Genomic DNA, 23,718 nt, shown 5'->3' with positions numbered 1-23,718 from the left:
TGGGGCTGCCTATTGCTTTGGGGTCTGCTCTGGGGCAGTTTAGATTTCCCCTTTCTTTCTTTAGGCCTATTTAGTTCTCTGGCTGTGATCGAGGGGTCTAGGGCATCGTAGGAACCCCCCACGGCTACTGTTAGTTGTTGTGGATAGGATCAGGGGTCTGCAATCTGATAGCTACCAACCTCTCCGGTTTTTCTGGACTTAGCTTGTATTTTTGTTTTTTCCTCCTTCGGTGACTCATTCATAACAGAATTACCAGCCATACCGCAGATCCTAGGGTACTCAATAGAAGGAAAGAATTGAAAAAAAAAAAGAGAGTTTGTCAGAATGTTTTTTTTGTTTTTTTTTTGTGTGTATATTTCTTCCTCTATGTCTCTGAGGCCGTAGGGGGAATTTTTTTTTTTCTTTCTCAATGGAGATGAAGCAATTGTCTGATCGTGTGGAGCAGCTCACTGCTGAAGTGCGGGGAATTTCCGCCTATCTTGCTCATTCACATGCTGCTGAACCAAGGAACCCTACTCCTGATGTGTTTTTGGGGATCGGTCTAAATTTTTGAATTTTAAGAATAATTGTAAATTATTTTTTGCCTTGAAGCATAACTCGTCGGGGAGCTCCGCGCAGCAGGTTAAAATTGTCATCTATTTGCTGCACGGCGATCCCCAGGATTTCTTTGAAACCTGATGATCCTATTCTTACTAATGTGGACGCATTTTTTCAAACCTTGGGGTTGTTGTATGATGAACCTAATGCTATTGATCAGGCTGAAAAGGCCCTGTTGGCATTGAGTCAGGGTCGGGATTCTGCAGAGTTGTACTGTCAAAAATTCCAAAAGTGGGCGGTCCTTACTACCTGGAATGATGGTGCCTTGGCAGCTCTCTTTCGGAAGAGTTTGTCAGAAACCGTAAAAGATACTATGGTGGTCTCTTGGCTCTGTCTTCAGAATTTACCTGAGTGCTGATATAGCGACTTCAGGGCCTGTTTTTCCTATCAGACGGTTGGGACATTTTTTGGTAGGGTTTTTGGTAGGGTTTTTTACGGATTGCAGACAGCAGCTTTTCTATCCTGTCCTTTTTAGTTAGCTTAGGCCCCATCGTTTGCTCAACCTATCTTTCTATCTGTGTTAGTGTTTTCATCTTGCTTCACCGTCATTATTTGTTGGGGGCTGCCTATTGCTTTGGGGTCTGCTCTGGGGCAGTTTAGATTTCACCTTTCTTTCTTTAGGCCTATTTTGTTCTCCGGCTGTGATCGAGGGGTCTAGGGCATTGTAGGAACCCCCCACGGCTACTGTTAGTTGTTGTGGATAGGATCAGGGGTCTGCAATCCGATAGCTACCAACCTCTCCAGTTTTTCTGGACTTAGCTTGTATTTTTGTTTTTTCCTCCTTCGGTGACTCTTTCATAACACCCCCCCATACACTGCTTAGTCTTCTTCTGCTAATAAATTTGATAATATCCTTTGCTCAGATTTTTAGTCTTATGCTTAATGTTCTTCTGCTTTTGTTTTTTATGCTTCTTGGTCTTCTGTCTCTTGTTGTTCTGCATCTTGGTGGTTGTCTTCCTGTTCTTTGTCCTCTTGGTCATCTTCTTCAGGGTCATCTTTTAGGTATTCTTCTGTGTGGTCTTCAGGGTATTTGTCTTCAGGGTCATTTTCATGGAGATCCAGAGTGAGAATCAAAAACCATTTCCACAAGCTTGAACTTGGAAAAGTAGCAGAAGTTACAAGAAGGCTGAGGAACTGTCGAGAACAAGCTGACGGTACTGGAACCCGGAGTGGCAGCAGAATGAACAAGAGCCAATGGCGCAACCGTGGACCAGCTGACTGTGCTGGAACACAGTTACTAAGCAGGAGGTACCTGTGCTCCAAAGCACTACCAAGGACCAGCAGACGTTGCTGGAACTCGGATACCAAGAAGGAGGCACCTAGGCCAAAGGCACTGCCGAAAACCAGCTGACGGTGCTGGAACCCGGATGGGTAGCAGAAGCTACAATACTCAATGGAACTACCGAGAACCAGCTGACGGTGCTGGAACCCGGAGGGGCAGCAGAAGGAACAAGAGCCAATGGCACAACCGTGGACCAGCTGACGGTGCTGGAACACCGTTACTAAGCAGGAGGTACCTGTGCTCCAAAGCACTACCAAGGACCAGCAGACGTTGCTGGAACTCGGATACCAAGAAGGAGGCACCTAGGCCAAAGGAACTGCCGAAAACCAGCTGACGGTGCTGGAACCCGGATGGGTAGCAGAAGGAACAAGAGCCAATGGGACAACCGTGGAACAGCTAACGGTGCTGGAACACCGTTACTAAGCAGGAGGTACCTGTGCTCCAAAGGACTACCAAGGACCAGCAGACGTTGCTGGAACTCGGATACCGACAAGGAGGCACCTAGGCCAAAGGCTCTGCCGGGAACCAGCTGACGTTGCTGGAACCCGGATGGGTAGCAGAAGGTACCCATGATTAACAAAGTTTTGCATCCGCGAGCAGGCCGCAGTTACCGAAACCCACAGTCCTACAGGGGGTGCTTGTCCTATTTGCACTATGGAACCAGCCTTTTTTACCAGAACCCGCAGCCCAAATAGGAAGCACCGAAACTGCAGGCACCATAGACTCGGCTAACCCTACCGCAACACGACAGGACAACGTATCGGTGGCAAAGTGACGTTGACACTACCCGGAAACAGCAGGCGTGCTGTAACAAGGCTGGGCAGGAGGGAGTACCCGTGCCAAAGACACTGCCGAGGACCAGCTGACGGTGCTGAAACCCGGATGGGTAGCAGAAGCTACAATACTCAATGGAACTACCGAGAACCAGCTGACGGTGCTGGAACCAGGAGGGGCAGCAGAAGGAACAAGAGCCAATGGCCCAACCGTGGACCAGCTGACGGTGCTGGAACACGGTTTCTAAGCAGGAGTTACATGTGCTAAAAAGCACTACCAAGAACCAGCAGACGTTGCTGGAACTCGGATACCGACAAGGAGGCAACAATGCCAAAGGCTCTGCCGGGAACCAGCAGACGGTGCTGAAACCCGGATTGGTAGCAGAAGGTACCCATGATCAACAAAGTTGCAAGGCCGCGAGCAGGACGCAGTTTCCGAAACCCACAGTCCAACAGGGGGTGCTTGTCCTATTGGCACTACAGAACCAGCCTTTATTACCAGAACCCGCAGCCCACATAGAAAGCACCAAAACTGCAGGCACCATAGACTTGACAAACCCGACCGCAACACGACAGGACAACGTATCGGTGGCAAAGTTACGTTGACACTACCCGGAAACAGCAGGCATGCTGGAACCAGGCTGGGCAGGAGGGAGTACCCGTGCCAAAGACACTGCCGAGAACCAGCTGACGGTGCTGGAACCCGGATGGGTAGCAGAAGCTACAAGAGTCAATGGAACTACCGAGAACCAGCTGACGGTGCTGGAACCCAGAGGGGCAGCAGAAGGAACAAGAGCCAATGGCACAACCGTGGACCAACTGACGGTGCTGGGACACGGTTTCTAAGCAGGAGTTACCACTACCAAGAACCAGCAGACATTGCTGGAACTCGGATACCGACAAGGAGGCAACAATGCCAAAGGCTCTGCCGGGAACCAGCAGACGGTGCTGGAACCCGGATGGGTAGCAGAAGGTACCCATGATCAACAAAGTTGCAAGGCCGCGAGCAGGACGCAGTTTCCGAAATCCACAGTCCAACAGGGGGTGCTTGTCCTATTGGCACTACAGAACCAGCCTTTATTACCAGAACCCGCAGCCCACATAGAAAGCACCAAAACTGCAGGCACCATAGACTCGGCAAACCCGACCGCAACACGACAGGACAACGTATCGGTGGCAAAGTTACGTTGACACTACCCGGAAACAGGCGTGCTGGAACCAGGCTGGGCAGGAGGGAGTACCCGTGCCAAACACACTGCCGAGAACCAGCTGATGGTGCTGGAACCCGGATGGGTAGCAGAAGCTACAAGAGTCAATGGAACTACCGAGAACCAGCTGACGGTGCTGGAACCCAGAGGGGCAGCAGAAGGAACAAGAGCCAATGGCACAACCGTGGACCAACTGACGGTGCTGGAACACGGTTTCTAAGCTGGAGTTACCTGTGCTGAAAAGCACTACCAAGAACCAGCAGACGTTGCTGGAACTCGGATACCGACAAGGAGGCAACAATGCCAAAGGCTCTGCCGGGAACCAGCAGACGGTGCTGGAACCCGGATGGGTAGCAGAAGGTACCCATGATCAACAAAGTTGCAAGGCCGCGAGCAGAACGCAGTTTCCGAAACCCACAGTCCAACAGGGGGTGCTTGTCCTATTGGCACTACAGAACCAGCCTTTATTACCAGAACCCGCAGCCCACATAGAAAGCACCAAAACTGCAGGCACCATAGACTCGGCAAACCCGACCGCAACACGACAGGACAACGTATCGGTGGCAAAGTTACATTGACACTACCCGGAAACAGGCGTGCTGGAACCAGGCTGGGCAGGAGGGAGTACCCGTGCCAAAGACACTGCCGAGAACCAGCTGACGGTGCTGGAACCCGGATGGGTAGCAGAAGCTACAAGAGTCAATGGAACTACCGAGAACCAGCTGACGGTGCTTGAACTCAGAGGGGCAGCAGAAGGAACAAGAGCCAATGGCACAACCGTGGACCAGCTGACGGTGCTGGAACACGGTTTCTAAGCAGGAGGTACCTGTGCTAAAAAGCACTACCAAGGACCAGCAGACGTTGCTGGAACTCGGATACCAAGAAGGAGGCACCTAGGCCAAAGGCTCTGCCGGGAACCAGCTGACGGTGCTGGAACCAGGCTGAGCAGGAGGGAGTACCCGTGCCAAAGACACTTCTGAGCTGCAACTGGCGATGTTGGAGCCCAGGGGTCAATCATGCAGCAGGCTGAGGCCTACTTCGAGCTAGTTTTATATTGGTTGTACACAACTACTGATTTTAACCGGGCTCCACTTGGGCCTCTGGTTCTACTGTCTCTAGTATTTCCCCTGGCCTACAACCCCGCCAGTCGCCGCTCTGAAGTGGCGTGTGCACAATCCACACTTGTTCCTGTGTGACTGGGGCTCAGTCACGTCAGTTGATCCACTGATGTGTGTCCGGCAAGGTCTCCTGCTCTGTCCACATTCCGACTACTAGTAATGGGAATGGGGACAGAGCGGCAGACATTGCCGGACACACATCAGTGAATCAACTGACGTGCCTGAGCCACAGTAACACAAGAACAAGTGTGGATTGTGCACACGCCACTTCAGAGCAGCGACTGGCGGGGTTGGAGGCCAGGGGAAATACTAGAGACAGTAGAGCCAGAGGCCTAAGTGGAGCACGGTGGAAAATCAGTAGTAGTGTGATTTTGGAGGCAGCAGGAGACTTTGCCATCCACATAGCAGGGGAACAGCAGGCGTTACTGAACCCCACAGACACAGGAGCGAGTGTTTGAATCTGTGCGGACAGCACTTCCAAGCTACAACTGGCTGTGTTGTAGCCCAGGATCAATGCTCCGAGCAGGCTGAGGCCTACTTGGAGCGAGGAGAAAATGCGTTGCAGTGTGAGTTTGGAGGCAGCAGGAGACATTGCCATTCACACAGCAGGGGAACAGCTGGCATTACTGAACCCCACTAACACAGGAGCTAGTGTGTTTTGCTCTGTGAAGACGGCACTTCTGAACACCAACTGGCGTTGTTGGAGCACAGGATGAGGCATGGAGCAGGCTGAGGTCTGATGTTGTTGGCATGTGGATGGAGCAGGAGACTTTGCCGTCTACACAGCAGGGGAACAGCTGGCATTACTGAACCCCACTAACACAGGAGCTAGTGTGTTTTGCTCTGTGAAAACGGCACTTCTGAACACCAACTGGCGTTGTTGGAGCACAGGATGAGGCATGGAGCAGGCTGAGGTCTGATGTTGTTGGCATGTGGATGGAGCAGGAGACTTTGCCGTCTACACAGCAGGGGAACAGCTGGCATTACTGAATCCCACTAACACAGGAGCTAGTGTGTTTTGTTCTGTGAAGACGGCACTTCTGAACACCAACTGGCGTTGTTGGAGCCCAGGATGAAGCATGGAGCAGGCTGAGGCCAACTTGCAGCACGTTTTATAGAGGTTGTAGACTACTACTGATTGTAACCGTGCTCCACTTAGGCCTCAGGCTCCACTGTCTCTAGTATTTTCCCTGGCCTCCAACCCCACAAGTGACAGCTCTGAAGTGGCGTCAGCACAATCCACACTTGTTCCTGTGTTACTTGGGCTCAGTCCTGTCAGTTGATCCCCTGATGTGTGTCCGGCAAGGTCTCCTGCTCTGTCCTCATTCATACTACTAGTAATGGGAATGTGGACAGACCAGGAGACCTTGCCGGACACACATCAGGGGATCAACTGACGTGACTGAGCCCCAGTAACTCAGGAAGAAGTGTGGATTGTGCAGACGCCACTTCAGAGCAGCAACTGGCGGGGTTGGAGGCCAGGGGAAATACTAGAGACAGTGGAGCCAGAGGCCTAAGTGAAGCATGGTTAAAAATCAGTAGTAGTTTGAATGTGGATGGAGCAGGAGACTTTGCAGTCCACACAGCAGGGGAGCAGCTGGCATTACTGAACCCCAATAACACAGGAGCTAGTGTTTTCTCTGTGCAGACGACACATCTGAGCGACAACTGGCTGTGTTGAAGCCGAGAGATTATAGTTCAGGTGGTAGAAACATGAACACAACAGGAGACCTGGATACAGTTGCCAACCAATTATTTAGTCGGGAAGAGGACTGGCAAATTCTGGGGAGATCCAGGCCTTGTTCATTTTCAGAAAAGTAAGCCGGTCAACATTATCGGAAGAAAGTCGCGTGCGACGGTCTGTTAGTACAACACCTGCGGCACTAAAGACGCGTTCCGATAATACACTGGCAGCAGGGCAAGCCAGCACCTCCAATGCATACTGGCTAAGCTCTGGCCATGTATCCAGCTTAGAGACCCAAAACTTGAAGGGGGAAGAGCCATCTGGGAGTACACTCACAGGGCAAGACATATAGTCTGTCACCATCTGATGGAAACGTTGCCTCCTGCTGACTGGAGCCGTCAGTGATGGTGTAGACAATTGTGGCGGACACACAAAACTTTGCCACATTTGGGCCATAGTGGTCTTGCCTTGTGCTGAGGCGCTGCCTCTGCTCCCTCTTTGTGCCGAGTTTCCTCCACTGGCTCGATGCACAGAGGTGCTTTGTAAAGCACTAGCACCACTGCTGTCGGGTGGAATGGAAAACATGATGGACTGCACCAGTGTGTCTTGGTACTCCTGCAGTTTACACTCCCGGTTCAACGTTGGTGTGAGGGTTTGCAAGTTGTCCCGGTAGCGAGGATCTAGGAGGGTGTACACCCAATAATCAGCCGTATAGAGAATGTGGGCGATGCGACGGTCGTTTCTCAGGCACTGCAGCATGAAGTCAACCATGTGCTGAAGACTCCCAACTGCCAAAGAACCGCTGTCCCCTGCTTGAGGCGTGATCTCTGCCTGCTCTGCATCACCCCACCCTCGCTGTACATACTGACTAGAGCTTTGTGTACCTCCCTCCTCTGGAGAGATGTCTTCCTCCTCCATCGACTCCTCCTCATCCGCCTCACAAAGTGTCCCCTGCCTAGGCCTTTGTGAGGAAGCACGTAGCGCAGACTGTCCAGTAGCAGATGGCATTTGGGACTCCTCATCCTCCACCTCTTCCAAAACCTCATCCCTTAGTGCTTGCAGTGTTTTTTGAAGCAGACAGATAAGGGGGACAGTCATGCTGACTAGTGCATCATCTGCACTCGCCATCCGCGTGGAATCATCGAAGGCACGCAAAACGAGGCAGATGTCCTTCATAGAGGCCCAGTCAGTGGTGCTGTAGTGTGACCGGCGCACAGTGCGACTTGTTTGCGCCTGATGCAGCTGGTACTCCATGACTGCTGCCTGCTGCTCACACAACCGCTCCAACATATGTAACGTAGAATTCCACCTGGTGGGTAAGTCACATATGATGCGATGTTCCGGAAGGCGTAATCGGCGCTGCAGAGCAGCAAGGCGCGACCTTGCCGTGCTGGAACGCTGCAAGTGAGCGCACTCTATGCGGACCTTGTGCAGCAGTGCATCAAGATCCGGATAGTCGCTCAGAAAGCTCTGCACGACCAAGTTGAGCACATGTGCCAGACATGGGATGTGAGTGAGGTTGCAAAGGCCAAGAGCTGCCACCAGATTTCGGCCATTGTCACACACTACCAAGCCCGGCTGGAGATTCGCTGGCAGAAACCACACGTCGCTCTCCTGCTTGATGGCATTCCAGAGCTCCTGCGCTGTGTGGCTTTGATTCCCCAAAGAAATTAATTTCAGTATGGCCTGTTGACGTTTGGCCACGGCTGTGCTCATATCGGTCATAACAGGCTCCTGCTGCGCTGTTTCAGAGGAACTTGAGTAGGAGGAGGAGTCAATGTGTACAGACTGGATTCCTGCAATCCGTGGAGTTGGCAGATCACGTACAGCGCCACTCTCCAGATCTGTACCCGGCTCAGCAACATTGACCCAATGGGCAGTGAGGGAAAGGTATCGTGTCCCTGTCCATGGTTACTGGTCCACGCATCGGTGGTCAGGTGGACCTTGCTACTGACGGCGTTTAGTAGCGCATGTTTTATGTTTGCCTCCACATGTTTCTGCAGGGCAGGGACGGCTCGCCTGCTGAAATAAAAGCGGCTGGGCACCGTGTATTGTGGGTCCGCCAATGCCATGAAGTCCCGGAAGGTGTCAGTCTCCACCAGCCTGAATGACAGCATTTCAAGTGCCAGTAGTTTGGCAATGCCAGCATTCAGAGCCTGTGCTCGGGGATGGTTTGCCGAGTATGGTCACCTTTCTCCCATGCCTGTGCTACCGATGGCTGTCGAGTGGCCTGGGAGTGTGAGGATGACTTGGAATGTGGTGCTGTGGGTGGAATGTCACAGGGTCTCCGGACAACAGTGCCAGAGGTTCTTCCTTGGCGATCCTGTGAGGAAGCCGAACCAGCTGTGTGTGAGCTGGAGGAAGAGGCCCCAACACGAGCTGAAGAGGTGGTAGGTGGTGCTGTACGTTGGCCTACGTCTTCAGTGTGTCTGTGTAACTCCACCTCGTGCTTGGTCCGCACATGTTTCCACATATTAGTGGTATTGAGGTTGCTGACATTTTTCCCTCTTTTGACTCTCTGATGACACAGCTTGCATTTGACAAAGCAAATGTCATCTGCAACTGTGTCAAAAAAGGACCACGCACTGCAAGTCTTGGGAGCGCCCGTTTTGCCTTCTGAAAGTGGAATGCTCCTAACGTGTGCCGAAGTGTAGGCTACAGGCAACCAAGTCTGCCCCTCTCCCTCTCCCTCCGGTTTTGGCCGTTCGGGGAATCTCTTCCTCAGAGTTGCTCCCACCACCTTCCTGTTCCTCACGCCATGATGGGTCAAGGACCTCATCATCTACACTCCCCTCTTCAAACACCTGCTTCTCCTGGGTTGTCTCGCCAGCACCGTACGCAACAGAAAGTGGCAACTGTGTCTCGTCATCATCTGATGCGTACTGAGGTGTGCTGACCATAGGCACTGGCCCACCCCCATCTTCAGATTCAGAGGGACAAAGAAGTTGCGCATCACTGCATACTCCCTCTTCTTCACAATCTGGAATGCTGCTTGGCTGGCCCCCTCTTTCCAAACCAACAGATTCCAAGAACAGAAGTAGAGACTGTGATGGCTCCTGTCCAGTGCTCTCTGACTGCCTGGGCACTTTGGCAGGTGGTGAAGAGACAGATGGTTGCTCTTCGGTGCTCTGGCCCTGAGAGGATGTGGAAGTAAGTGAAGTCGATGTGTTAGCTGGCATCCATCCCACAACGGCTTCAATTTGTTCCTCCCGCAGCAGTGGGGTACGGTGAGGTCCTACAAAGCTGCGCATAAAGGACTGTTGCCTGCTAAAACTGGGGGATGCTGACTCACTGGTGCCAACAGCAGGCACAGACTCCCCACGTCCTCTCCCTGCAGAATCCCCACGTCCTCTCCCTGCAGAATCCCCACGTCCTCTCCCTGCAGAATCCCCACGCCCTCTCCCTGCTGAAACTCCACGCCCACGTGCCTTACTCCCTGCCTTCTTCATCTTGCTAGACTGAGAAAGATAGGCAGAAAAGTACAAAGGGGGGCCTTAGTGTGCTTATTCTTGAACAGCTGGTTACAGGTATAAGAAACACTAATTTTATGAAGTGTGTGTATCGACTACACTTTAATGGGAGCTAATGTGGCCTACACAACTTTCAAATGTAGTGTTTGGTGAACTTTGCTGTTTTTTTTGGGGGAAAAAAAACTAAAATGATGTGATCAAATATTTGAAAGTGAGAGTATCACCAACTTTCTGGAGCTATTACAATGCAGGCAGGTAACCTACAATGCAAAAGATGAGGCTCCAAAAAATTTGGGTAATACTAATCTGGCTGCAGCTGAAGGGCACAAGCCAGAAAAAAGGCTCCTCTACTCCTATATAGTGTTTGCAACCAACCAATGTAGATGGATATGGATGGATGCACACTAATAGGAGAAGAAAAAATGAGCTGCAATTAAAGAAAAATATGTGCGAGGCAGTGACGCACGCTGAGCAGCCTACAACCAGACGTAGCTGCAGGACACACTACTCAGCGTGAGCTGCACTCACACACAGTCAGAGACCTCTCAGACAGCCGTGAACAGTGCAGCTAAGTGGGCACTAGCACTGACAGGCTGCAGAAAGGCTCCGCTGTGTACTCCTAGAGTGTTTGCAACCACCATATATGGATACGGATGGATGCACACTAATAGGAGAAAAAATGAGCTGCAATAAAAGAAAAATGTGTGAGGCAGTGACACGCTGAGCAGCCTACAACCAGACGTAGCTGCAGGACACACTACTCAGCGTGAGCTGCACTCACACACAGTCAGAGACCTCTCAGACAGCCGTGAATAGTGCAGCTAAGTGGGCACTAGCACTGAAAGGCTGCAGAAAGGCTCCGCTGTCTACTACTAGTGTTTGCAACCAACGTATATTGATACGGATGGAAGCACACTAGATAGAATTTTTTAAAAATAAGCAGCTCAAAAAGAAAAATATGTATGAGGCAGCAGTGAGGCACGCTGGGCGGCCTACAACCAGACGTGGCTGCAGGACCCACTCCACAGCGTGAGCTGCACTCACACAGCCCTTGCAGACAGCTGTAAACACTGCTGCAAGGGAAAAGAAAGCTACAGTGGTGGTTTATGTAGCCTGGGTAAAGCACAATATTGTTTTGAGAATCGCTATTTCTAACTGTCCCTCACAGTCTTCAACAGCAGCCTGTCCCTAACTGAATTCACAGCCGAGTGACCAGAAATGGCGGCGGCTTTTATAGTGCATCATGACATCATTTCAGCAGCCAATCACAGCCATGCCAATAGTTTACATGCCTAACAGGATGTGCCCACACTTCTGAGGATTCCCATTGGCTGAATCAAAGCGAGCGGGCTGATAGCATTATGGGAACTTCCCATTCCGTTATCCGATACGAAAAAAGTATCGGAAGTCAGTATCGGAATTCCGATACAGCTAATATCGGCCGATACCCGATACTTGCGGTATCGGAAAGCTCAACACTAGTAATGATAAATCGCTTTCCCTTTACAGGTAAATCTGCTTGTACCATCATCCATCAGTCCTGATTGAGCTCCAAATGCAAACTCTAATTTTTTGCAGATGTTACTGTGTGGGCCATCGCAAGCTCTGCACGATTTCTTTTGACTTCATGAGCAAACAAGCAACACCATTTCCACAGTAAGTACACTGGAGAGCAGTCAGCATGGTTTCAGTGCGTCCTGCACATTCAACGGCAAAATCCACTCCTCCATTAGTTAGCTCAGTAATGACCTCATGAATGGGTTTATCGTAAACCTTTGGGTTTAGGCACTCAGTGGCTCCCAGTTGTAAGGCTTTTGGATACTTATCCTTATGTGAACCTACTCCAATGATTCGTGTAGCGCTTGCATCCTTGCATCCTACAATTGATGAAAAACCAACTCCTCCCAAGCCAAAAACAGCACAACTAGAGCGCTTGGTCCCCTTAGCAGTGTTGACAGCTGCACCATATCCAGTAGAAAATCCACAGCCTATAAGACAAACTTCAACAAGGGCACGGGCATCCACTTTGGCAACGTAAATGTCAGACACCACAGTGTATTCAGTGAATGTACTTGTGCATGCGTAATGATAAATCGCTTTGCCTTTACAGGTAAATCTGCTTGCACCATCATCCATCAGTCCTGATTGAGCTCCAAATGCAAACTCTAATTTTTTGCAGATGTTACTGTGTTGGCCATCGCAAGCTCTGCACGATTTATTCTGACTTCATGAGCCTTTGGAGGAGCTACTTCAATATCTTCAATGCTGAGGGGCTTGCATGGTTCCCAGGCAATAGCGGCCTTGCATTTAATAGCCTTTCCTGCGGTGCTCATGGTGGTTCCGGTTCAAAGCAATGATGGAGGAGAGAGCGTCAGCTGATGCCTCCTCTCCCATCATTCCCCTCTGCCTCTGACACTGCGGGTGTGTGATGACGTCATCGCGCACTCACTGTGTGCCAGGCAGTGCAGCCGTTGAGACAGGAGCCCCCTGAGGAAGCGACGAAATATCAAGCGAAACGTGCGTTGGGGAACGTGGTCACAGCACGGGCAGTCATTATGGGTAATTAACCTCTTCATTCTTTACTTAGTCATGTAGCGGTCTTTGCATACGTAATGTATACATAAATATATTTATTGTTGATACTGTGGTAATTGCAGGTACGCAGGATGCAGTGACGAGTCGCAAGACAATTTGGTGCTTTCTATAATAACTTTTATAAGACTAGAGGGAACTTTCCTCAGTCACGGCTTGATCACCAAAAGCGGTAATGGAGCGCCGACACCAGGGCCTAGCGGGGTACTCGGTATCGGACCCGTTGATCTCAATGGGAGTGTCACGGAAGCTGTGACCCGGTCCGTGGCCCTGGGGCTCCATGGCAAAAAAGGGGGTGAATGAACAATGAAATAAAGTTTATGAATAGTTTGTGACGCCACCTGTGGTGTTCGGCAAGTGAGGTGTTAGACCGACGCTGCATGCAGATCCTCTGGGACTGGTGGTGGGTTGCAGCCAAGATGGTGAAGCTCCCCACAGGTGGAGCCGTAGTCCCAGGGCAGTGTAGATGTAGCAATGGAGGAGAGGCACAGGCGGTGTAGAGGCCGTTGCCCAGATGTAGCTTTGCAGGGTGTAGTGATGCGGGAATAAGTGGAGGACACCAGGGCATGTAGTTCCAAAGCTTTACTCACAGTCTGCAGTTCACACAGATGCCTGCCTCCGTGCTGTGTCCTCCGGGTCCTGGGCTCAGTCAACCTCCAGGCAAGATAGGATGCTCCCTTCGAACACTCCGCCAACATGTACCTTTCTGAATGTCTCCTCTATAGCGCCTTTTACTGAAGTACTCCTAGTACTGAGTTACACTGGAGTGCCTCCTGACAGATGTTCCCAAGAACTCTACTTGTACAGCAGACAGCTGTAGCCTGCTTCGGGGACGCCTTACTCCTGAGTCCCAGCTCACTATCCAAGTTGCTGTTGTGCCCCCAAGTCTTAGATGGGAGTAGCTCACTACTCCACCGGTGTCTGCTGCAGAGCCTTCAGTATCCATACAACCTCGGGGACCGGGCCCCGGCCTTGCGTTTAGAACTTCTAGGCAGGGTTCTCCTCTAACCAACGTCCTCTCTGTTCCATTTTTCTCCTTCATTCTGTACTAATCCCTCTCTCTCAGAAGGTCAGGTTTCAGTCCAATGTCTTTCTCCTTCTTTCCTTTCCTGTGCCAGCTGGCTCAGATCACTGAGGCAGCTGCAGCACTCCTTCCTCCATCCCTCTTCCAGGAATCCTCACTCCTCTCCGAGTGACTCTCTCTTTCTCTCGCTGACTGACTGACTAACTAACTCTTCCTGCTCTTTATGTAGTCTAAACTCCACCCGCCTCCCAGCACGTTTCGTGTTCCAAGCAGGGAACCACCAAAGGTGCTCTGCTACCCTCTAAGCAAGGAGCCGCAATGTGGCTTTGCTGAACTACCATGTTGTGTGGGATGCGAGTGTTGCAGCGTGGTCAGGAGTTCTCACCTTACCTGGATGGTGGGGCACCACACCTCAGGAGGAGGTGCAGTACCTCTGTGGCGACTGAAGCCTCAGGGGTGCCACAGTAACACGGGTTGCCCTCGCAGGGGCTCTAAAACAAGCAAACACAAACGGGTAGAACATGACTACTTCCGGCAATAGCCGGTCACTATAGGGCCGCGGTATGGCTGACTACGGGTCCGTAAATATATAGTCAACTTAGCCGTCCAGGCGTCCCTTGCCATTCGGGATGGTGGTCTTTCGGCGTAGTAGTCGCTGGGCCCAGTTGCTGAGGCGTTGGCGTAGTCTTCGCACGCTCCAGCGCTCTGATGACACTGGAGCCCCACAGGCCCCGGCTGAGTCCTTGGACGGATGGGCCGCAGTTCCCAGACTGGGGCAAGTGGCAGCGATGTAGGGTGGCGAATCACAGACCACCCGCGCAGCTAACGGCTGCGACGGGGAGTCCACGGCCAGCAGAGGCTCGGCCCCTGCTGCGAACCGGTGCGGGACAGTGGTGGCCGGCGGCGGCACTGTACTTGCCGCGAACACTGGTGAGAGCAGGGCGACTGCGGGTGGCGGGTAACAGGTCGCTGCCGCGGGGTGGAGCGAGATGGCAGCGGCCGCGGGTAGGCTGCAGCCGCGGGCTGGAGCGGGGCAGCAAATCTCGGATGATCGCCCTGCCACCGTCCCTCTGGAGTCCTCAGTCGGCATCTTCCCTGGCACTGGTAGGTCGCTCTATCTTGCAGTCGCTCCCACAGTCTCCTGCTGCCTCTGTCACAGTCTGCTGACTCATCGTCCCGGGGATTCCCCGCCTCCTTTATATTGTTCCCTCCCCCAGCCCATCTGTCTGTCACAACAGCCTGTCCACGAACTCTGTCCCCCGGGGACAGTTTCCCCCGGAACCCAGATGATGGCTCCCTTGGTTCCGGTCCGGACACTCGACGGGGGCCATTCCTCCCACACTACCATGGTGATGTTTATGATTTAGGGGCACTTGTTCAGCATACCATTGCACTGCATGGTTGGCTATATGAGCCTCCTGATACTGAGTGAATCAGCTGCCTGATGTTTACATTAACTCTTTCTATTACTATTGGTTTGACATAGGTTATTTTTTGCTCTGTCCTGCTATTATGTTCTGCTCATAGTCTGTGGCCATCAGTCTTGTGGATCATGTGTATTCATACATACTAATTGACATATGATATATTTTATTGTACATTTTACTATTTATGTAATTGATGAACTTCTGTATTAATAAATACTTATTTTTCGTTGTATATGGTAAACTCATTTTTTTCTCTGTATTTTCTGATATGTATCTGAGTTTATATACATGAAATTTTCTTGACTTTGTGCTGGTACTTTTTATGTTTATGTAGGAGCCAGATGGGAGCAGCGCATGGCACGATGAGAGGTGAAAATTGTGGAGTTTTTTAATATATCAGTGAGTTCTGGACTGTGGGGCCATTCTCGGGGGGGGGGGGATGTGGACTGTGTTATATATTATGTGGGCTGTGTTATATTCTATGTGGACCGTGTTATATATTATGCGGGCTGTGTTATATTCTATGTGGCTGTGTTATATTCTATGTGGCTGTGTTATATACTATGTGGACTGTGTTATTTACTATGTGGGCTGTGTTATATATTATGTGGCCTGTGTTATATACTATGTGGCTGTGTTATATACTATGTGGCTGTGTTATATTCTATGTGGGCTGTGTTATATTCTATGTGGCTGTGTTATATACTATGTGGCTGTGTTATATACTATTTGGCTGTGTTATATACTATGTGGACTGTGTTATTTACTATGTGGACTGTGTTATATATTATGTGGCCTGTGTTATATACTATGTGGGCTGTGTTATATACTATGTGGCTGTGTTATATACCATGTGGCTGTGTTATATTCTATGTGGCTGTGTTATATACTTTGTGGCTGTGTTATATACTATGTGGCTGTGTTATATACTATGTGGGCTGTGTTATATACTATGTGGGCTGTGTTATATACTATGTGGCTGTGTTATATACTATGTGGCTGTGTTATATACTATATGGGAAGTGTTACATATTATGTGGACTGTGTTATATACTATGTGGGCTGTGTTATATACTATGTGGGCTGTGTTACATACTATGTGGACTGTGTTATATACTATGTGGACTGTGTTATATACTATGTGGGCTGTGTTATATACTATGTGGCCTGTGTTATATACTATGTGGGCTGTGTTATATACTATGTGGCCTGTGTTATATACTATGTGGGCTGTGTTATATACTATGTGGACTGTGTTATATACTATGTTGGCTGTGTTATATACTATGTGGCTGTGTTATACACTATACTATGTGGCTGTGTTATATACTATGTGGGCTGTGTTTTATACTATGTGGCTGTGTTGTATACTATTTGGGCTGTGTTATATTCTATGTGGCCTGTGTTATATACTATGTGGCTGTATTATATACTATGTGGCTGTGTTATATACTATGTGGCTGTGTTTATATACTATGTGGGCTGTATTATATTCTATGTAGGCTGTATTATATTCTATGTGGGCTGTGTTATATACTATGTGGCTGTGTTATATACTATGTGGATTGTGCTATATACTATGTGGCTGTGTTATATACTATGTGGGCTGTGTTATATACTATGTGGCTGTGTTATATACTATGTGGGCTGTGTTGTATATTATGTGGGCTGTATTATATTCTATGTGGGCTGTGTTATATTCTATGTGGCTGTGTTATATACTAAGTGGGCTGTGTTATATACTATGTGGACTGTGTTATATACTATGTGGACTGTGTTATATACTATGTGGACTGTGTTATATGGGATTTGGATGTTTCGCCCCCCGCAGTTCGCCCCCAGCAGTTCGCCCGCGCACATTTCGCCCCCAGAATTTTGCCCCCAGGGTGTTTCGACCCCGCACATTTCACCCCCGCACATTTCGCCCCATACCCAAGGAGCTGCAGCTGTGACAGGTAAGTATGTCAGTTTTTTTGTGTTCTAGGGTGATAATACTCCTTTAAGGCCAGCCAGATGAGACACTGGGTGAGCTGCTGAAAAGGCAGCCACAGGAATCCCCAGCAATTGGGGTCCTGTATATTTTACCCTCAGGTATGTTCAGCCCTAGATGTTTTGTTCCCTGCATGTTGACCCCAAAAGCTGAGGGTGAAACATCAGGGGTCAACATGCTAGGGGCGAAACATCAGATGGCGACCCATCCAGGGACAAAATGCTGTAGGTGAAACATCCGGGGGCGAAACATCCAGGGGCGAAACGCTGGGGGCGAAATGTGCGGTGGCGAAACATCCTGGGGGCCAAATGCTGGGGGCAAAATGTACCTGGGGCGAACTGCTGGAGGCAAATTGCTGGGGGCGAAGCTTCCTATAACCGCTCTTAATAGGGTGCATTTCCTGGAGTTGGACAATGCATTATTCTGCACATTGCTTCCTTCTAGAATTCCTGCCCATGATAAGGAGATTAAAGATTTTCTCTATTTCCTATTTTCAGTAACAAAACAAAGGTTAGGAAGAAGATGAGCTGATAGAAATAATAAGTGATGACCCAGGTAAGTACAATAATGTGGGTCTATAAAAAAAAAAGCAAATGAACTGCATATTTTTTTTTACTGCTTAAAGGGTAGGAGAACTTATTTTTTGGATAGAGGAAAAAACGATTGTACCGTGATGGAAAAAGCGGACACATTGACCAAAAATGGATGAAAATTTTCTCTTTGCATGCAAAAACAACCCCAAAACATCTGAATGAGGCCTAAAGGTAATGTCACACTTAGCGATGTACCAGCGATCCCGACCAGCGATATGACGCGGTCAGGATCGCTGGTGCATCGCTAAGTGGTCGCTAGTGAGCTGCCACACTGGCAGATCTCACCAGCGACATCGCTGGGGACGGGGGTCGCTACTTACCTGTCACACCAGGCGATCCTGCGTCCTCCCGCCCGGCTCCACGCGTCGCTCGTCGTCACAACAGGAAGCTGACGACGAGAAGCGGTCCTGAACGTTCTCGCGCGATCAGCGATAACCAGGGGGGGAGCGGGTTGTAGGTAAGTATCACACACAGCGATATCGCTAGCAATATCGCTATAACGTCACAAGTTATAGCGATATTGCTAGCGATATCGCTTAGTGTGACAGTACCTTTACTAATTTTGAGTTGGCCTCCTCCATTACACCCAAAGAAATAATTACATTATCTTCTCCTGTTTTTCACAAACAGAGCGTCTCTTCAATATCAGAAAAGAGGAAATAGTGGACTGGGTAAGGTCAGTGGAAGGCTGAAAGAGACGAAGAAAGAATACAATCAAGATTTATAGACAACATTATTATTATTATTATTATTATTATTATTATTATACAATTTATAGCGCCATTTATCCATGGCGCTTTACATGTGAAAAGGGGCAAATATAGACAAGTACAATAAACATGAGCAGTACAAGACACACATAAGTACAAAAGGAGAGAGGACCCTGCCCGCAAGGGCTCACAATCTACAGGGTTGGGTGAGGATACACTAGGAGAGGGTAGAGCTGGTTGTGCGGCGGATCAGTAGACTGTGGGTCACTGCAGGTTATAGGTTTGTCGGAAGAGCTGGGTCTTCAGGTTCGTTTTGAAGGTTTCCATGGTAGGCGAGAGTCTGATGTGTAGGGGGAGGGAATTCCAGAGAATCGGGGAAGCACAGGAGAAGTCTTGTATGCGGTTGTGGGAAGAAGAGATAAGAGGAGAGTAGAGAAGGAGATCTTGAGAGGATCGAAGGTTGCATGCTGGTAGGTACCGGGAGACCATGTCACAGATATAAGGAGGAGACAGGCTGTGGGTGGCTTTGTATATCATAGTTAGGGTTTTGAACTGGAGCCTCTGCACAATAGGAAGCCAATGAAGGGCTTGGCATAGGGGAGAGGCTGGGGAATAACGGGGAGACAGGTGGATTAGTCGTGCAGCAGAATGTAGGATGGATTGGAGTGGTGCCAGAGTGCTAGAGGGGAGGCCAGAGAGTAGGAGGTTGCAGTAGTCAAGGCCGGAGATGATAAGGGCATGCACTAGTGTTTTTGCGGTGTCATGGTCAAGGAATGCACGGATCCGGGAAATATTTTTGAGATTGCGACAGCAGGAGGTTAGGGTTTGGATAAGTGGCTTGAAAGCGAGGGCAGAGTCGAGGATCACCCCGAGGCACCGAGCATGCGGGACTGGGGAAAGTGAGCAACCATTGACATTGATGGATAAGTCTGGTGGAGGGGTAGAGTGAGATGGGGGAAAGATTATGAATTCTGTTTTGTCCATGTTCAGTTTTAGAAAGCGAGCAGAGAAGAAAGCTGAAATAGCGGACAGACATTGTGGGATTTTGGTCAGTAAGGAGGTGAGGTCAGGTCCAGATAGGTAGATCTGCGTGTCATCGGCATAGAGATGATACTGCAAGCTGTGGACTTCTATGAGCTGTTCCAGGCCAAAGTTGTAGATGGAGAAGAGTAGGGGTCCTAGAACTGAGCCTTGAGGAACACTGACAGAGAATGGGAAAGGTGAAGAGGTGGTGTAGGAGAGGGAGACACAGAATGATCAGTCTGTTAGATATGATGAGATCCAGGATAGGGCCAAGCCTGTGATGCCCAGAGATGAGAGAATCTGGAGCAGGAGGGAATGGTCCACAGTGTCGAAGGCAGAAGACAGGTCCAGGAGAAGAAGGACTGAGTATTGTCGCTTGCTCTTGGCGGTTAGTAGGTCGTTGGTGACTTTAGTTATGGCAGTTTCAGTTGAGTGGTGCAGTCGGAAGCCTGATTGTAAGCGGTCAAAGAGGGAGCAGGAGGAGAGGTGGGAGGACAGTTCAAGATGGACAACATCAACAATATCATCATTACCACCAGTGAGATCATCACTACCATCATCATCATTACCACCAGTGAGCTCATCACTACCATCATCATCATTACCACCAGTGAGATCATCACTACCATCATCATCAATACCACCAGTGAACGGTTTTGTCAGCAGATCATCAGTATTCTCACAAATAAATCTAAAGAGAATAGAACATCAGAAAGTTTCCTGAATGCAAAAAACTTTCTTAAAAATAAAAGCAGAAAATGTGATAGTTTCACATTTATACCTGTACGTACTGTGACAAATGTTGTCTGTGTAATCATTTTATAATATTTATTGCCCCCAATTTTTTTTAACTCTCAACTTTTTTTTTTATTTCAGTCTTTGACATATACCCTTCACTTTTCTACTGTTGGGATATGGGTATTTTTTCCTTAAAATTCATGTATTTGGGGCTAAAAATCATTTTTTCAACTAGGTTTTATTAATGAACTTTACACCAAATGAGATGTCCCTTTTCAGAGATTCCTTGACGAGGTGGGTTGGGTTGATCTTTGAGGGATGCGTCCGCCATGCAGGGTCGGTTTTAGACAAAGTGGGGCCCTTGGCAAAAGCTTAAAGTGGGTCTGCAAATGCTCACATATCGCTCCATCACTCAGAAACATTTCTGTTGTATTTACTTGCGCTGAGTTCAGGCCGCTAAACGAGCCCGATCGACAATATTGAAGTCATTCAACGCTTGTTTGCTGGAATTTTTAGGGTATCTGCGCACGTTCAGTAATTGGCAGCGATTTGTATGCAGCGCATGTCCGCTACGTCCATAGTGTTGCCAGCTATTGAATGCAGGTGATTCTGAATGTGTCCATTGAACTGTGCGGAATTAAACCTTCAAATACATTGTACGGGTGAGATTTATCTTACGGAGGCTTGTGTCTCTGCAAGATAAATAGACATGCTGCGAACTGGAGAGACACGCCACATGTCCATCTCTGGGTGATCCGTGGGCATCGGTGCACGCACAGTAGGCATGGGATTTCTTGAAATCCCATCCGCTCTGCTGTAACATCTGGATGCTGCACAGGTACGCAGCATCCAACCCACATCATTTACTGACCGTATGCACCTACCCTTACTCTGGCTGAGGGAGAATGATTGGTGCAGATAGTCCTTGATACTGTATAATGCAGGTCCCATATAGTACATATAGTAAAATGCGCTCCCATGGTCCTTGATAGAGAATACTGCAACCCCCCTCAGAGTATAAAGCAGCCCCTCAGAGTATAATGCGGCCCCCCACAAACACACACACACATAGTGCAGCCCTCACACACAGTATAATGCAGAACCCACACCCACAGTATTATGCAGCCCCTTCAGAGAATAATGCAGCTCCCTCAGAGTATAATGCAGCCCTTTCAGATTATAATACAGCCCCCCCACACACACAGTATAATGTAGACCCCCAGAGTATAAAGCAGCCCCCTCAGAGTATAATGCAGCCCCACACACACAGTATAATTCATCCCCCCACAAACACACACAAAGTATAGTGCAGCCCCCACACACAGTATAATGCAGCCCCCCACACAGTATAATGCAGCCCCCACACACAGTTTAATGCAGCCCCCACACATACAAAGTATAGTGCAGTCCCCCAAACACACAGTATAGTGCAGTCCCCCCACACACACAGAATAGTGCAGGCACACAAAAAAACAGTATAGTGCATTCTCCCCACACACAGTATAATGCAGACAACACAGTATAGTGCAGTCCCCCACACACAGTATAGTACAGCAGACAAACACACACCAAAGTATAGTGCAGTCCCCCCATACACATTATAGTTCAGCAGACATACACAACACAGTATAGTGCAGCCCCCTACACACAGTATAGTGCAGACAACACAGTATAGTGCAGTCAACCCCACACACAGTATTGTACAGCAGATATACACACTCCAAAGTATAGTGCAGTCCCTCCATACACACTATAGTGCAGCAGACATACACAACACAGTATAGTGGAGGCCCCCCCACACACAGTATAGTGCATACAACACACTATAGTGCAGTCCCCCCACACACAGTATAGTACAGCAGACACACACACACACACCAAAGTATAGTGCAGTCCCCCCATACACACTATAGTTCAGCAGACATACACAACACAGTATAGTGCAGTCCCCCCATACACACTATAGTTCAGCAGACATACACAACACAGTATAGTGCAGTCCCCCCATACACAGAATAGTACAGCAGACACACACACACAGTACTTACCTGCTGCTCTCGCTTCTGCATACTGCAGAGCTTCTCAGCTTCAAATCAGCTCCCCTGTTGGTACATGCTGAGTCAGAGGCGAGTGATGGGAGAGGGAGCATCACATGATGCTCTCTCCTTCATTACTGCTTTCAACTGTATCGGCATCTATAATTTGATATGATTATTAACAGGTTGGCTTAAGATTATTTCAAGGTTTTCTATGGGTCTGATCACTTTGATAATGGCTACAGTAACGAGGCGTACGGAGCGGAGTCGCATGTGTACGAGGTGTACGGAGCGGAGCCACGTATGTATGAGGTGGATGGAGCGGAGCCGTGTGTGTACGAGGTGTATTAAGTTTGAAAGGAATGGCGCCCGCCAGCTCAAATTTTTTTTATGTGCGGCACATTTACTCTGCCGAGTTTGAGACCTCTGCTGTAAAGTGTCAGATCACTGATCTGACACTTTGCAGTGCACTGTGTAAGATCAGCGATCTGACATGTACTGCAGGAGGCTTTCTCAACGCCTAATCTCAGCAGGCACTGAGAAATCCACCTCCCTGCAGGACCCCGAAGGCCCCCGCGGCCATCTTGGATCCGGGGGCCTGCACTGTTCCCTGCGTGATTCTTCCCTATGCCCATGTTTGATCGCAGTGTGCCAGGGGTTAATGTGCCGGGGGCAGTCCGTGACCGCCTCTGGCACATAGTGCCGGGTGTCAGCTGTGATAATCAGCTGAGACCCGGCCACTATCAGCGGCGCTCCCCCCGTGAGCGCTGCTGATCGCTATGACGTACTATCCCGTCCATGGGAATTAAGTCCCAGGTCACATGGACGGGATAGTACATCATATGACAGAAAGGGGTTAATATGGAGCATCTTATAGGGCCACCATTAACCTTTGTGCAGCATTATATGGGGCATATATTAATATGGAGCATCTTATGGGGCCACCATTTTACTTTTATTAGTATCTATTTTTATTTTTGAAATTTACCAGTAGCTGCTGCATTTTCCACCCTCGGCTTATACTCAAGTCAATAAGTTTTCCTAGTTTTTTGTGACGAAATTAGGGGCCTCGGGTGATGCTCAGGTCGGCTTATACTCGAGTATATATGGTATGTCAAATTGGTAGCTAGACCCTAGTGGGTCTTGCACAGTGTCATTTTTACTACAGTCCACAGATGTAATTTAGATCCCTAATCTCACCTCTGCTTTACAAGCATGATGAATTAATAGGAAAAACACATGGTATTGATGGAGCTGTTGTTTTCCTGCCAAAGAAACTCAATAAGATCAATGAGGTGGTTAGCCGCACACGGAATGGAGAAATAGTAAAGATGACAATTAGTTTCACATTTGAGTTAAAACTCTCTTCACCAATTTGCTTTCACTTTTACAACATTATATTCCGAAGCCTTGAAGAAAAAGATGAATATATTGTGAAGCAAATAGGTGTGAA

General features: G+C 49.1%; 1 protein-coding gene across 1 annotated transcript; it reads right to left on the bottom strand.

Moving 5' to 3' along the window:
- Positions 1-11,713: 11,713 nt before the first annotated feature.
- On the bottom strand, positions 11,714-22,298 carry LOC141088159 (NADP-dependent alcohol dehydrogenase-like). The gene is made up of 3 exons (XM_073574084.1): positions 22,278-22,298; positions 18,361-18,446; positions 11,714-12,338 (listed from the first exon to the last, which is right to left on the bottom strand). The coding sequence occupies exons 1-3, from the start codon at positions 22,296-22,298 to the stop codon at positions 11,714-11,716; spliced, it is 732 nt and encodes a 243-aa protein (XP_073430185.1).
- Between the last annotated feature and the right edge of the window lie 1,420 nt (positions 22,299-23,718).

This window comes from Dendrobates tinctorius, unplaced genomic scaffold, assembly GCF_039654945.1.
Source record: "Dendrobates tinctorius isolate UK_male_01 unplaced genomic scaffold, ASM3965494v1 ptg000038l, whole genome shotgun sequence".
In the NCBI taxonomy this organism is placed as follows: domain Eukaryota; kingdom Metazoa; phylum Chordata; class Amphibia; order Anura; family Dendrobatidae; genus Dendrobates; species Dendrobates tinctorius.
This window is presented reverse-complemented; position numbering and strand designations above follow the sequence as displayed.